General features: G+C 34.8%; 1 protein-coding gene across 1 annotated transcript; it reads right to left on the reverse strand.

The window, feature by feature from the left end:
* Positions 1-5,346: 5,346 nt before the first annotated feature.
* Positions 5,347-8,945, reverse strand: LOC110696803. The gene is made up of 4 exons (XM_021874139.1): positions 8,741-8,945; positions 8,594-8,659; positions 8,283-8,551; positions 5,347-5,496 (listed from the first exon to the last, which is right to left on the reverse strand). The coding sequence occupies exons 1-4, from the start codon at positions 8,943-8,945 to the stop codon at positions 5,347-5,349; spliced, it is 690 nt and encodes a 229-aa protein (XP_021729831.1).
* Between the last annotated feature and the right edge of the window lie 7,710 nt (positions 8,946-16,655).

The raw sequence follows: 16,655 nt of genomic DNA on the forward strand, positions 1-16,655 counted from the left end.
AATAGGCATGCAAGTACCCATTTTGGCTTGAAATGGCTTCATTTTGAGGATATGGACCCAAAAACTTATAAATTTGCTACTTTTATGTGATTTCAAGTCATAAACTCTTATAAATATGTAAATATGGGATGGTTTGAGAAACAATGAGTTTAAAATTTAAGAAATAAATAAAATAGGCACGTAAGTACCCATTTTGGCTTGAAATGGGTTGATTTTGAGGATATGGACCCAAAAACTTATAAATTTGCTACTTTTATGTGATTTCAAGTCATAAACTCTTATAAATATGTAAATATGGGATGGTTTGAGAAAGAATGAGTTTAAAATTTAAGAAATAAATAAAATAGGCATGTAAGTACCCATTTTGGCTTGAAATGGGTTGATTTTGAGGATATGGACCCAAAAACTTAGTAAAATTGCTACTTTTATGTGATTTCAAGTCATAAACTCTTAGAAATATGTAAATATGGGGTATTTTGAGAAAGAATGAGGTCAAAAGTTAAGAAATAAAGAAAATAGGCATGTAAGAACCCATAATGTGTATGAAATGACTTGATTTTGAGGATATGGAACCATAAACTTAGTAAAATTGCTTCTTTTATGTGATTTCAAGTCATAAACTCTTATAAATATGTAAATATGGGATGGTTTGAGAAAGAATGAGTTTAAAAGTTGTCTGGTTGGACCACAGCGGGTATGTTGTCTCATTTTGGCTTGAAATGGCTTCATTTTGAGGATATGGACCCAAAAACTTATAAATTTGCTACTTTTATGTGATTTCAAGTCATAAAATCTTATAAATATGTAAATATGGGATGTTTTAAGAAAGAATGAGTTCAAAAGTTAAGAAATAAAGAAAATAGGCATGTAAGTACCCATTTTGGCTTGAAATGGCTTCATTTTGAGGATATGGACCCAAAAACTTATAAATTTGCTACTTTTATGTTATTTCAAGTCATAAACTCTTATAAATATGTAAATATGGGATGTTTTAAGAAAGAATGAGTTCAAAAGTTAAGAAATAAAGAAAATAGGCAATGTAAGTACCCATTTTGGCTTGAAATGGCTTCATTTTGAGGATATGGACCCAAAAACTTATAAATTTGCTAATTTTATGTGATTTCAAGTCATAAAATCTTATAAATATGTAAATATGGGATGGTTTGAGAAAGAATGAGTTTAAAAGTTAAGAAATAAAGAAAATAGGCATGTAAGTACCCATTTTGGCTTGAAATGGCTTCATTTTGAGGATATGGACCCAAAAACTTATAAATTTGCTACTTTTATGTGATTTCAAGTCTTCACTTATATGTTTATTTGCTTTACTTGTAACTTATGTTGTTGGGTAATTGTTTAAACTATATATTATTGTGTAATGTCTATCTTGTAGGAGAACTACCAGAAGAATGTTGAAGAAGCCACCACTCAAGGGATTAAAAAGAGTCCTAATGAGTTGTTTTGGGAAAGTGTGGGTGGTCGCAACAAGAAGGGTCGAGTGAGGGGACTTGGCCAAAGTGCAGAGCTGTACTTTGGCAACCGGACGGGTCGAGGTTCTAGGTCTTCACAACAGTACACACCGTCTGTTGTTAGTTAGATGCAAGACCAGATGGACCATAGGGTGGAGGCTCTTCGTAGTGAGATACGCAATGAACTCCGGAGTGAAATACAAAGTGAACTTCGGAGTGAAATGGAAGTTGAGATGCAAGCTCAAATTCAAGCTGAAGTAGCCCAAATGGAAAGGAGAGCTGAGGAGAGGTGGAATGACTTCATCAGACGATTTGGCAACGACACCTGTTCCACCATTCAGCCTCAGCGACGAGACCCTAGGGATGACCCGGGTAGTGGAGGAGCAAGCCAAGGTACCCCTGCAGTTTTTTAGCCTAGCTTAGGTTTATGTAGTACGGACAAGTAGTTAATTAGAATTTATGTAGCATTTGATGATTTTCCCGCTTTTGTAGAATTACTATACATTATGTAGCTTTTAGATATGTTTAACTTCAGAATAGCTTTTGTGGAAATATATATATTTATATTTCCAAAATTGGTTTATGATTTTAATTTTCACAGGTATTAGGTGCAGGAACATAGGTTATTAATGCTGGACAACTAGAATTTTGGCTTTGTGAAATATATTATGCGACGGAAATAATTAATATTTAGTTTGTCAAAATTCATTTGCGACGGAAAAATGAAGAATATTCCGTTGCTGACACAATCCTTAACGACGGAAAATTCCCTCGCAAAAGTTAAAAGTTTGCGAGGGATTTAACTTCCGTCGCAATTAATATAATAGTGAGGAAATTTTCCGTCGTAGTTAATATTTTTGCAAGGGAATTTTCCGTCGCAATTAATATTTTAGCAAGGGAATTTTCCGTCGCAAATAATATTTCAGCAAGGGATTGTTCCGTCGCAAATAATATTTTAGCAAGGGAATTTTCCGTCGCAAATTACCGACGAAAATAATTCCGTCGCAAATATTGACCTTCAGCGAGGGATTTTTCCGTCGTAAGTTATTATTCAACGACGGATTTTTCCGTCGTAAATCTGCGACAGATAATACTTGAAAGTCAGATTTTCTTGCGACGGATGTTATTCCGTCGGTATTTCCGTCGCAAAAGACATTTGCGACAGAATTTCCCTCGGAAATTCTTTTTTTTCCTACGAAACGTTTTGCAACGGACAATTACGACGGAATTCCGTCGGAAATGCTATTTGCGACGGAATTTGGCCTTTTTGCAAGGGAAAATTTCCGTCGCTATTTAACCTTATTCTTGTAGTGGTGAAGATTGTGGGATATAAAATGACATATTATTTTAAATTATATTTAAAGTCTAGGAGATGAAAAGACAATTTTTATCATAATTTATATGTTTATGTAATGTGTATTAATTAAAACATTATTTTATTATGGTGGAAATGAAACACTTCATTTTCTTACTTGAATTTGAAAGTTGTATAATGCATAAAGACATAAACATAAATATTAAGGGAGATAACATGTGGCATATGGGGTGATGAGTGACTTGTGAATTGTGATGCCATGTGTCATATAAAAAATTTGTGGTTTGTGTTTTTAAATACTAAGTATAGATTTATATCGTGTTAGGGTATGTTTTGATTTATTAAACAGTTGAACTTAATTGAAATGAAATGAGCTAAATTGAATTGATTGGAGCTGAGCTAAACTAAACTGTTGGAGCTGAGCTGAACTGAACTAAACTAATTGGAGCTGAATTGAATTGAATTGAAATTAAGCTGAATAGAACAGACCATAGGTGAGTTAGGCCGTTTAAGATTGGGAGAAAGGTAAGGAATTTTATAGTATTGAAGTTTGCTTAATGGTGCAAATTAGAACATGTAAATGGTTATATACTTATATGTAGTTTTATACTTTCTCCTTCCTCACGGGCTTGTTATGATTTACTGAACCGAATTAAACTAATTGGAGCTAAACTGGACTGAATTGAAGTGAGATGAATTGAATTGTTTATAAGTGAAGGAAATCAAGAACTGAACTGAACTGAATTAATTGGAGCTAAAGTGAACTGAAATTAACTTGAAGAGAACTGGCCCTAACAAAAAACGACCAATCTCTAATCCTAAAATTAATGTTCATCCCATTTACATTAAAACACCTTCTACAATAATGTATGTGTAAAATTAGGTTTCCGTGTAAATTTTGCTTTTTTCATGTATTTTATTACTTTATTTGTCTACTTTTTTGCAAAATCCATGCAATTTACCATTTCAATGTGTGTAATTATAATAATAAATAATTAATTAAGTCTTTAAGCAATTAATAATTTAGCAAAAAATTAAATGCTAATGTCATGTTATGAAATCCTTATGACTACAAATAAACATTAATTATCTATCCTTATTTGGTATTCTTTTAAAAATGCATAAATACGCGTGTGCAAATTATTGTAATAATTAGTAGAATTTAATTTATTCAAAAAAAGAGTAGATTTTTTGAGTAATAATTTCTTCAAAAAAAAAACCACTTTGGTATAGATAGATATATAAATACTTATTTCAGTTATGACAGATACATCTCTACCTTATAAAAAGTACTCTCTTTAATTTATTAAATGTATATTTCGAGCATTTATTAAATGTCTATTTCTAGCATTTAAAAATTTACAAGAATAATTATTATTTTAAATATTTTTTCTTTAAAAAAAACACATTAATATGCGATGCAGTACCAGATTATTCTTGTAAATAGTGTGTTGCCAATTATATCATTCAAAATGTACATTTGAATAGTTACCCTCATTAATATGTTCTTGTTACCACCCTAGTTACTGTAAGAGTGAAATTCCGAAATTATAAAAGTACAAAAATATACACTATTATTGTAAATGAACCAGATGAACATCAACACGAAACAATCGAAAATATTTACAAGAATAATAATTATTGTAAATGTTAAAAAAAAATTAACGTAGCAGCCTAGTATTATTCTGTTTTACACTATTGCATGTAAAACTATATAAATCCGGTCTAACAGCATCTACTAATTGGCTTGATAAAGATAAATCTGGAACATTAAATCTTTACACGAGGCCAAAATACATTATTACACGACACATTAGTGTGAATAATGTGCGATGCTTGAAAAAAAAGTCTAGATTGTACGTGAATGTTTTCAGAGGTTTCTGGGTAATATGAGGAAGAATCTTGACTGAATATAATTAAAAAAGGCGACTATAATAATTAGTACGAGTAATAGTGATGTTGAGGTGGGGGTTTTCTCAATTATCCCGAAGTTTGTAAATTTGTCTCTAACCTAAAAAGCCAAAAACATACTGCAAACTGCAGCTCTTGATGCCTGAACTCTGATTATGATGTATCCAACACCAAAGTCACACCGTTATTAAATCTAACGGCGGCCCTTTTTTTTTTTTTTTTTTTTTTTTAAATCTTCGGAGTTACTTATGTTCATATCCTTTTCTCACTATTGTACTTGCTTTGTCCTAAATTAATTGTTAATTGCTAAAAAGAAAAAAAAATTATTAATTGTTAAAATTCCTAAAAAAATAATAATAAAAAATTAATTGTTGAAAACATGAAGTAAATTCTTTGAATAATATAGTATTCTTTCCGTTTTAAAATGTGTTAAATATAATTGAATAATTTTCTGTGTAAATTCTCATTCAATATAAACGACCATATACAAAATATATATATAGAGTAAGATACTTGGAGGGCAAGGCCAAATAACCTAAAGATAATCACAAGATAATATTCACAATATTTCACAATATTTATCTTTCCTAATACCCCACTCAACTTGGAGAGTACGGATCTCGGACACCCAACTTGCGAAGAAGAAACTCAAATTTAGCTTTTTCCAAAGCCTTTGTAAAAAATATCAGCCAACTGAACCGTCGTATGAACATACGAACGTATAATCGTTCCATCTGTAATTGCATCCTGAACAAAATGACAATCCGACTCAATATGTTTTGTTCGTTCATGAAACACTGGATTCTGCGCAATGTATAACGCAGACTAACTATCACAATAAAGGTGCATCTCATTCTCATGTTTAACACCTAAGTCACCAAGAAGTCATTTCAAACATTTCAATTCACAAGTCGTTGCATTCATACAACAATATTCTACTTCCGATGAAGAAAGAGCAACAGTAGGTTGCTTCTTGGTTTTCCATGACACCGAGGACAAACCAAGAAGCACAAACCAACCAGGCCACTCAAGGATCGTCTGGAGAGAGAACAACCTGCCCAATCTGAATCTAGGATGGCAGTGGGTCGGGTTAAATGGGAGACCCGCCCCATCCTCGCCTAAGTGGGGCGGGGCTGGAGGGAGGTTTGGCGGGTGTGTTAGGGTTTGGTAATTCCAACTTACCGCGGAAACAACCCCAACCCAAAGAACCACTCGCAATTAATAAAACCATAAAGCATAACAAATAAACATAAAACGATAAAAACGGAATTTACCTTTGATGCGTGCTTCGCCCAACCTAATGGGCTCTTACTTGAAAGCTTTAGCTCCGAAAATACCGAGCCTCCAACGGTATCCACCCACAAAGGACGAACACCGACTTTTTAGGTCCGCTACCTTGGAGTTAGCAAGGTTCGACCAAAACCCAAGTGTTAATGGAGTTTAAGAGTTTTTGCCAAAATGAAATGCTCTTTCTAACTCCCACTCAAGCACTTTTCTCCAAAATCCAACTTGGGTATTTATAGGGAAAAGTGGGAGAGAGAATTTCAATCCCATCAATGTGGGATCATGAAATTTCACAATTTAATTTAAAGCTAAAATAAATTAAATAGGCAAGCAAGTAATAAATCAGCAAGTGTCCTTATTGTATGTAAAGAGAAGTGAGGACCACTTGGAGAGGAGGGGACCATACTTGCTCCCCACTCCTTCCTCTCCTTGTGCCACTTGTCCTCACACAAACACACTCCCTTCACATGCTTCCCCAATGACCCGCCCTAGCACTCGGCCCAGCCTAGCCCCGCAGACGGGGGCTGCTAGCTACAGCCTTCTCGTCCCAGCACGCCCATGCACATATGTGCGGGCTGCTGCTGCCGATGGGCGCTGCTAGCAAGCCACGCACATGTGCGGGCTGCTAGCAGTAGCACGCGCTAGCAAGCCACGCAATGCTTGCGGGCTGCTGGTCGTGGCTCGCTAGCAAGCCTCGCACATGGTGCGGGCTGCTAGCTTGCCTAATCCCCTAGCACTCGGGATTCCGATGCTAGGGGTATTTTAGTCATTGTTGATTTATTACTAATTTTGTCGTCTCGTCCTTTACTATTTTTGACTCGACTTTCGACGCTCGGTTTCGACGCTCTGAGCTCAAATTTCCGACGTCTAAATATTTAACACTCGGGCGACGAATTAATTTCTTCCGAATTAATTTGTCAATTCGGTTCGTATATTTTCTTGGGTGTGACTCGAAGGGTTCAGTCAAGATTAATATGTAATATTAATTATACATTAATATCACTGATCGGAAGCGGCCTCTACCCAGGCATTCCGACCACTTGACCTTACTGAATATATTAGCTTTCTAATAATTCTGAACCCGCTATCAGAATAATACACTTGTTCAAAGGACACCATTCCTTTCAGGGTGATGGGGCGGGGATGGGTATAAAATGTGTACCCGCCATGGGTGATGGGGCGAATATGGATTTTAGAGTAGACCCGTCCCATATCCGCCCCGTCCCGTACCCACCTTATACCCGTACCATATTCTTTTAGACGAGTTGAGAATTTATGAAACTTGATACCTTCTAAGACCCAATAAGCTTGAATAGTGAAAGCCCCAATTTTTTTAATCTAATTAGATATAATTGTCATTAATGTGATACAATAGAGCATCACGGCAAAGGGTTTGGGACAATTTTGGGGCGGGTATGAATATCCAAGTGGGTGATGGGGCGGGGATGGATCCTATCTTGTACTTGGTGGGGAGGGTATGGATGTGTATATTGTACCCGCCACGGGTGGTGGGGCGGGGATAGGTATAAGAGTTTTAGGCGGGTATGGGTATTGAGGTACCATCATCCGCATCCAACCCGCCCCATTGCCATCCCTATCTGAATCACACCAGCCTTCCAACTATAAAGCACTGTCTGATCTCAATAAGATACCCTATCCCGGGCTCTTCTTCAAATATCTAATAACTCGCAAAGCTGCTTTCCAATGATCAATCCTGGGATTTTGCATAAACTGTGATAAAATATGTACAGAGTATGCCAAATTGGGTCTTGTGACAGACAAGTAAATCAGTCGACCTATGAGTCGATGATATTTCACTATGTCAAGAAAATACTCTCCCTGAGCCAAGGCTAACTTGTGATTTTGTTCCATAGGGAACTCTACATGTTTAGCATCAAGTAAACCAGCCTCAGTTATAATATCCAATGCATACTTCCTCTGGCAAAAAAAATTCCCAGTTTATTGCGGGCTACCTGTAGCCCCACAAAATATTTCAACACACCAAGATGCTTCATCTTGAAACACTTTCCCAGATATGATTTAAAATTGAGCATAGCATTTTTATCATTGCCTGCTAGAATTAAATCATCAACATATACTAACACATTAAGTAGCATTGTACCCTTTGTCAGAGTAAATAAAGAATGGTCATTATATGACTTTTTAAAGCCATAGTGTTTCAAAGCTATAGCTAGCTTTGCAAACTAGCATCTCGGAGCTTACTTAAGCCCGTACAATGACTTCTTCATCTTGCAAACTTTGTCAGAATTTTTTTTGTCAAAACCAGGGGGAATTTTCATACATACCTCTTTTTCCAAATCACAATGAAGAAACGCATTATGAACGTCCATTTGATGGACTTCCCAAATTTTCACAGCCGCTACTGCAAGAAAAGTACGAATTGTCACCATTTTTGCAACCGAAGCAAAAGTCTCATTGTAGTTTAAACCTTCAACCTGATGATGGCCAAAGATGACTAATCTCGCTTTCAATCTCTGCATGTTTTTGTGCTCATCATATTTCTCTTTGTACACCCACTTGCTTCCAAGTGCCTTTTTACCGGGAGATAGTTTCTCTAACACCCAAGTGCCTTGTTCTTCTAGTGCCTATATCTCACCTGCCATAGCCTTTCTCCAACCCTCGTGTTTCATGGCCTCCCTGAAACTTTTGGGTTCATTTCCTCCTGTAATAGTAGTAATATATGTTCTATGTTTCACAGAAAACCGATGAGAATCAACAAAATGTGTTATAGGGTAAACAGTACCTGAGGGAGGTGATGTCACAAGTGAACTTTGAGTTGGTGTAGATGGACTTTTATTTCGGATAGTATGTGTCAAAAATTCATGAAATTTTACATTAGGAAATTTTCCTCTCATGCCTTTACCCAAGGCACTATCGTTGCCATCTTCAATGTGCGCACCTTGTTGTTCAGCTTGCGAGTGTGGCACAGGTTGCTGGAGGTCTTCCATAGCTACGCTGCCCCCCGTGGCCTTCGCTTTTCCTCCATCTCCTCCTGTCATCCCTCAAACTCACGCACAAAAGGGAAAAAAAATAAATTGATTTTCCTAGGCATAAAAAGAACTAAACAAACAAATATGAGAAAGTTGTCTCAAAGAACTTGCGTTCTTTGAGATAAGAGAAAATAATTTAGACTACAAAAATAATCAGAAATAAAAATAAAATCGTGTCCTCGGCAACGGCGCCAAATTTTGACAGGATAAAGTCGTATCACCTAGTTAAAAATAATTCCTAAGTTCCTCTAACTATGCAGATAGGGAAGAAAGGGACAATCCACAGGGAAACAAGTCTTCCTATTCCTAATTAATTAGAATAACTAAATTATAAAGTAATTAAATTATAGATATAAGGAATTAACTAAGGGAGATAAAAAGTAGGGAGAAATCAATTAATAAAAGCTTAGGGTATAGGTTCACCAATAAATAATATTCCTGGGTAAAATATAATCATCAATGCATCAATCAGATCATAAAGGGCTTTCTCTACATATTACAATCACAGAGTTAATTTACCGGTATTAAATCTCATTTCTCAAATCTCGACTTAACCATTTATAAATTAGTCTGCCTATTGAAACTACGCCTAAACATCAATTCTCACCTCTCGAATCTCGAATCAATATTACATAACTCATACAATTAAACCAAGCCTAATCTAATTGCATAGCATTAAATCAATCAATAGGAAATTAATCAAGCATTGACAATCTACAACAATAAATTACCCCTTCATATTATTTGTAGATCCCCATAAACTCTAGAAAAAAAATAATACTCATGCATAATTAAATCTAAATTAATCAAAGCAATTAAACAGGACATGATGAAATAAAGAAATTAAATTACTGAAAATAATAGAGAAGAAATCGTTACCAAAATTAACAGAAATAATGAATTGCATTAAGAACAAGGTTGTAGAGTTGTAGAGAGAGAAACAATGAGAGAAAACTAATCTGAAAATTAAGTAGAGAGAAAAAGCTAAGAGAAAAAAGGTACTAAAATTACTTAACAAAAACGTATTTATATTAAACTCGAAAATCCTAAACTTAAACGAACTAAAATCGAGCTTAATTATCTTCCAAAGACACGCGCCCGCCACCTCACCGCCTAGTCGGGCGCGCCTTTTCTCCATCAGATCTTCTCTCGTGCCCGGTCGGGCGCGAGATTAGGCGTCTTGCTTCTTCCCCCCCCCCCCCACCCGGCCGGGCGCGCCTTTGGGTGAGACCAAATTGGCCGGGCAAGGCCATTTTGGGCACTTCTTGGACTTTGATTGGGCCCCGATCATTTGGCCTAATCCAGATTTCCTCCTTAGGGCTTGACTACTCGATCCAATTGCCTCAGTATATCGGTCGTGCTCCTCCAATGCTCGTAGTTGCTTTATAAAATCCCGAGAAAATGCTCCATATGTGCGATTCCCTGCAAAACTCAACCAAAACTACGAAAATACTAGAAAACAAGTGCTCTAAAGAGCCAAAAACACTACCAATTACGACCAAGGGACGAGGATAAAACACTTTATAAAATTGACATATCAATAACCAAGAAGACTAATCCTAAAACGCCTAGGAAAAACACGTGCCCAATCAGGCCATAAGCCGCCTTATCCGGCCCAGTCTTTTTCTAAGCTAAACTTCTTCTCCTATTTCTTTTGGGCTCAAAATACTCTTAGCTCAAATTTTTCTTCTTTCTTGAACCAATATCATGAACCAAGCTCTTAGTCACCAATATCCTTTGTTTTGGGCTATTAAAGACGGTCATGAATGTGATTTGATCATAGGCTTCGATATCTCGTGGTGGCCGAAATACCATAGAAATCACCAAAAATCGGGAAATTCTGACAAAATAAATGCCAACTCTACGAAAAACTCAAAACCATACATTAATACTAAAATAGTCTCGAAGAGCTCAAATTCACATAAAAATGACCATGGGACAGGGAAAAAAATAGCATATAAAATACACAAATCAGTGTTTAGGGTAAAATCATTGGTTTACGAACTCTTTTGAATTCTTAAGATGAGGGATTTTTTAAGGCTAATTATGGCTAATTCTTGATGATTGTTGTTCAAGGTTGTTGATAATGATTGGAGCTAGGTTGTTATAGCTAATTGGGGCTTAAGATTGATGGTTCTAGCTGATTTGAAAATGGGGAAAATGACCTCTATTTATAAGGAAAAAAGATAGTCTGATGATCAGAGAAAGATTTAAAGTTCTAAATAAAATAAAACTGGTTTTAACGCTCGCCGCGTGATAAGATTTTCCCACCACGTTGGGTATTGACGCGCCTCGTCAAAACTGTTGGTGTGCGATGAACATGATGTTTTGCGTTGGTTCCAAAGGATAGGAAAGATGTACAGAGTTTGATTTCTATTGCAATTGTATTTACTGAAGATATCTGAATGTCTTTGAATTGGATGAAAAAAGGACTATCTTTTGATAAGTTTTATTCAATCTCAAACTTCTTTTATCTTTATCTTTTCGAAAAGAATATATTAGAACCGTCAAGAAAATTCTAGAAGATCCTAACTAATTTAAGATTGGGAGTATGATCTTATAGGGTTTAAATAAGATATTTGGACTCCACATAATCATTGGGTCGCAGCTATAGATGTGGACCTATGCTCAGTTTGGGCTCGATTTAGTATTTCGGTCAATTGTTATTACATGCACCATGGTGCACCTATTGCATCAGGCAAAAATAACAGTTGTAGACACCCATTTGTGTCTCCCCAAAACCAAACCCGGTGATAAATACCTTTTGCATCGAATCATAATCGAATGAAGTGAAAGTGTGGAAAGTCTAATGTTGTGGCTAGTTTTTATTAAAAACCTTTCTTTCTATTTTCAAAAACCTACTCTATTTTATGAAAATATCCAATCCAGTTTAGTTTGGTCCGTGACATAGGTCCAATAATGGTGTAGTTGGATTAAGCTCGAAAAGAGCTTTCCAACGATATATTATAAGCCCAATTCCGATGAATAATGAGGAATTTATGGCCAAAATACTAAACTGGGCCTGGTTTGATTTTTATATGCGGCCCAATGATCTAGAGGAGGGCCTATAATGAATTATCATTCCCAATGAAATTAGGATTGATTATAGTCTTCTAGAAACTTCTAGAAGGTTTTTTTGAATCCTAATGGGATTAGGATTGATAATAATGTTTTATGAGTTTTATTTGGAATAAAAGAAGTGTTTTAATGAAATTACGATTCTACCCTTCGTACGGACTTTATGACGTTTTTATTAAAAAGTAGATTTCGCGTTGAAAACGTGTGGAAAACCTTTTGCATCGCCAAACGACAGGCTGTCGCCTGGCGACATGTCCTATTGTTGGCGACAGAGGCGTGTTTTATTCCTTTTCAAACTCTGATTCGTTTTATCAATTCCGGACTATTTTATTATAAATAGGGTCCTTGGACCTCCGTTTTTGAATAACCAGAATTCTCTAATTCTCTTTTCTCTCTCCAAACTAAAGCTTATTCTCTCTCTCTCTCCTTCTAGCCTAACCTTTTACAAACAAAATTCGTCATACATTAGCACTAGACACACCTAGCCAAGTTCGAAGTTGTCTTCACCCTAGACGTGAAAGATTTGATATTTCTGAGGGTTTGGTCCCAAAATATAAAATGATCACAGTGGGGTTCAAATTTGGGGTAATGCTTGAAATATTCCCTACAATAGCCCACTAGCTATATCCGCCCAAAAAACTTGCCAAACACATACGAGCCTAATAGCTATTCATACGAGCCCAAAAAATAGTTGTTTCCTCTTCCTCTCTCAACCGCCATATCAATTTTTTTAATTTATTTAAAAAATTCTATTTCATCTCATAAATTCAAAATCTTTCCTTATTTACTCATTTTAGTTTTTTCTCCCAGCTCTCCATTTTTTCTCTAAAAAATTGCTCTACCGCCATGGATAAAGACGAGAAACAGAAGAATACTCCTTCAAAAAGGTGAACATTACTTAAACTTCTTTAAATTTGCTACTATTATGTAAAATTTACTAATTGTGTAAAATTCAACAAAATTATGAACATAATTGTTGTTTTAATTTTTGTAGAAAATTGAAACTATGTTCTCCTAATAATGAAGATAAGAAGTATAAGTAATTTATTGTTCAAAATCCAAATTTAATGTTAAATTGTTGATTTTTGGAATTGAATATTAAATTAAACTCTAAATTTTTTTAACAGTCGATTAGTCAAATGTTCAACATCAGATTAACAAAAAAAAAAAAAAAAAGTTAGATGATGTACCTAAAAAAAGTCCAATTATTGATTTAATAATATTGGAAGAATTAGACAAAGAAATGTCAAAAAGTCCAATTGACAGGTATATTTATGTTCATATATTTTCCGTTTGACGCTCATATCCGCTGTGCTCTATTTCCATATATTATTAGCTTTATGAAGTAATAATTTGTTAAGATATTTGATTAAGTACATTTTTGATGTAATAATTTGTTTAGATGTTGTTTATTTGCTCATTTTGTTTAATTTTTAATTATCAAATCGACTAAGTACTGAACAGCCACCAAAACTTCTGAATAACACACAAAAACCTCCGCCAGCCCCCACAAACCATTGAATTGCCACCACAAACCGCTGATTTGCCACCACTAATCAGCCCCAAAAACATCTAATCTACCCCCATAAAACACTGATTAGGCCCTAAAAACACTAATCAACCCCCTGTAAATATTGAATAGCCCCCCCCCCCCCGATATCTGAACTACCCCTACAAAACAATAATCGACTAACCCCCATAAAACACTTATTAGCCCCTACAAACATCTGAACTACACCCACAAAACATTGAACAACCCCAATTAACTTCTGAAGCCCCCCCCCCCCCAAGAAACCACTGAAAAACCACCCACAAACCATTGAAAAACCACCAGAAAACACAGAGAAGCCACCGAAAACCACTTAAAACTCTTGTGAAACAAGTGAAAAGCATCCAGAAACCTCTAAACCCCCTCCAAAAACATCTTAACTCCCTTAAAAAGCTTATGAACCCCCATCAAAAACCACTAAACCCCTTTCAAAAACACTGAATACCCTCACTACCAAAAATAGGCAAAATAGCTACGGATATCTTGCAACGAACTACTAATTTTGTCGCTAATTTCAAAATTTCCGACGGATTTAGTTTCGTCGCAATATTTTGACGGAATTAATGTATTCCGATGAATTTTCTGTCGGAATGTTTACGACAGAAAATTATTCCATTGGAAATAATATCTTCCGATGAAATTTTTCCTTGGAAAATAATTTGCGACGGAAAATTCCGTCGGAAGATATTAATTCCAACGGATTAATTTTCCGTCGGAAAATATAAGGTTTTGAAAACATAAGGGTTTTCCATTCACTTGAAACGGGTTGACCTAAAAAAAGGGGGGAAAGCACAATAGGAGAGAGAAGTAGAAGGAGAGAGAGAAATAGAGAGAGCCGCCGGTGTCGTGGTTCCCCAAAGGTATCGGTAATGTCATCGGGAGAGAGAAGGGCAACATAAAGGGAGAGAGTGAAACAAAAAGAGAAGGAGTAGAAAAAGAAAGGAGACGCCCCCCGTCAAGCCTCTATGCCGCCGTCTTGAAGCCTTCCAGCCGCCGACGAAAGAGAGAAAGAAGGGTACAAGTAAAAGATAGAAGGAGAAGGAGAAAGAGGTTAAGGCTGCCACTGGCCAACCTTCCCTGACAGCGATGGTAGTTGTCGGTGTCGCCTTTGCCGCGACTAGGTCAGTGTTATTTGGTTATTTTTTTTTTCAAATCGAAATCTGACCGGGTAACCCTAACCACCACAAGCAGCTTCCAGCCTCCTCCCTTCCCTCGCCGTGACTGAAGCACCTCCATTGTAGCCGGATGAAAATTCCAGTAAGTCCTCCTACTCAATGGCGGATCTAGGATTTCAAACTAGGGGTAGCATCGGATCCAAAAAAAAAACAAAAATCAGTCGAACAAACTAATTAAATTAATTTTTTATATAATGCATTTTGTTGACGTAAGCATATTCCTTAAATTAAATGGTATGTTGCGTTTTACATTTTATTTTTCATTGGGTATTATTGACACATATACCAACATTAAATTTAATGGTATGATTGACACACATACATCACATATATCAATCATACCGAGTAGGAGTAATTATTAACCATTAAATTTTAAATATTTATTTTGATTAAATTTATATCTTTCAGATACTGAGTAATTTATATTATTATTTTTTTGGTTCAAACGAGGGGCTAGGCCCCGGGAAAAAGAAAAAAAATAAAAAAAACTAAGGGGGAGAGTAATTTATACAAGTATTCTATATATCAAAATTCTACAATCAAATTATGTGTATAAAAAAAAATATTATCATATTGGATTTTTTTTACAGTATAGTACATTTCAAAATAAGTTGAATAAATTTTGTTTACTAATATCAAAATAAAGTATTACCATAATTGAGATTTGGGAATAAGAAAATAAAAAATAGAATAGAGGAAAAAAAAAATTGATCTACGGAGAATCGAACCCCGAACCTTGAATTGTAGTCTCTAAACACATTACAAACCACCAGGGCAACGCTGACTATGTTTAAGAAGCTGTCGAACAATAATTAATATATGTATTTTACTAGAGCTTAATTTAAAGCAGCTATTTTTTTTTGAGGGGTAGCACGTGCTACCCCTTGTGCCTCTGTAGATCCGCCAGTGCTCTTACTTCCCCCTCTTTTTAATTTTTTTTTTTTTATTTTTTCAATTTAATTTTGTTGAAAAATAAACCATTATTTATTTATTTTTTAAAAAATTGATGGTAGGATTTGTACAATTTAGTTGATTAATTGTCAAAAATAAGTGCAAATCTAAAGGTTAGTCACATTTCTAACCTTAATATAATAAATGAACTAGCATAGTGCCCGTGCGATGCACAGTTTATAAATCAAAATATTAAACCCGTAGGAAAAATAAAAATAAAAACAAAGGTAATTCATTTACTATTAAAGGACTTAGTTACTAATGGTCAATAAAAAAAAATTAAAGAAACGTTATTTAAATAGTATTTTATGTTATTTGAATTTCTTTTAATTTTTTATAATGTTATTTTATTAATTGAAAAATAATTGAATAATACTCCACATAGCTATATAAGAAGTGGACTAATTTATTTATATCTCCCGTTGAGAAAAACTAAAATTTTCTTATCATATCATCCGCATCAGTAGCTACAATCAATCTAATATATACATGTTTTATTTGCCCCTCGCACTCATTAAATCTATAGACACAATAATTACCTTATATTTGACCTACCAAAACATATATTTTCCTAAGTTAAGCATTGTGTCAAAAACTATATATTATATAATAGTCATATATATAACCAACAACTGATTAAATATAGTATACAACACAAATACTTCGTATATAGGTATGGATACTGATAATTTTATATAAATAAATTATACGGAGTATATATTACTAAGATTTATCCCTACCTTAATTATAAAATGGTTAACAAAACTCTTATAATAGTGCATGAACATTTATATATCTAAAAATATTCTTTTTACATATATTTTCCCCCATTTAATTTTAAAAGCCTTAAAATTGTCTCTTGAATTCGCTAAATTGATTTAAAAGGTTATGTTTATTTCAATATTTAAAGCCATT

Source organism: Chenopodium quinoa, unplaced genomic scaffold, assembly GCF_001683475.1.
Source record: "Chenopodium quinoa cultivar QQ74 unplaced genomic scaffold, ASM168347v1, whole genome shotgun sequence".
In the NCBI taxonomy this organism is placed as follows: domain Eukaryota; kingdom Viridiplantae; phylum Streptophyta; class Magnoliopsida; order Caryophyllales; family Amaranthaceae; genus Chenopodium; species Chenopodium quinoa.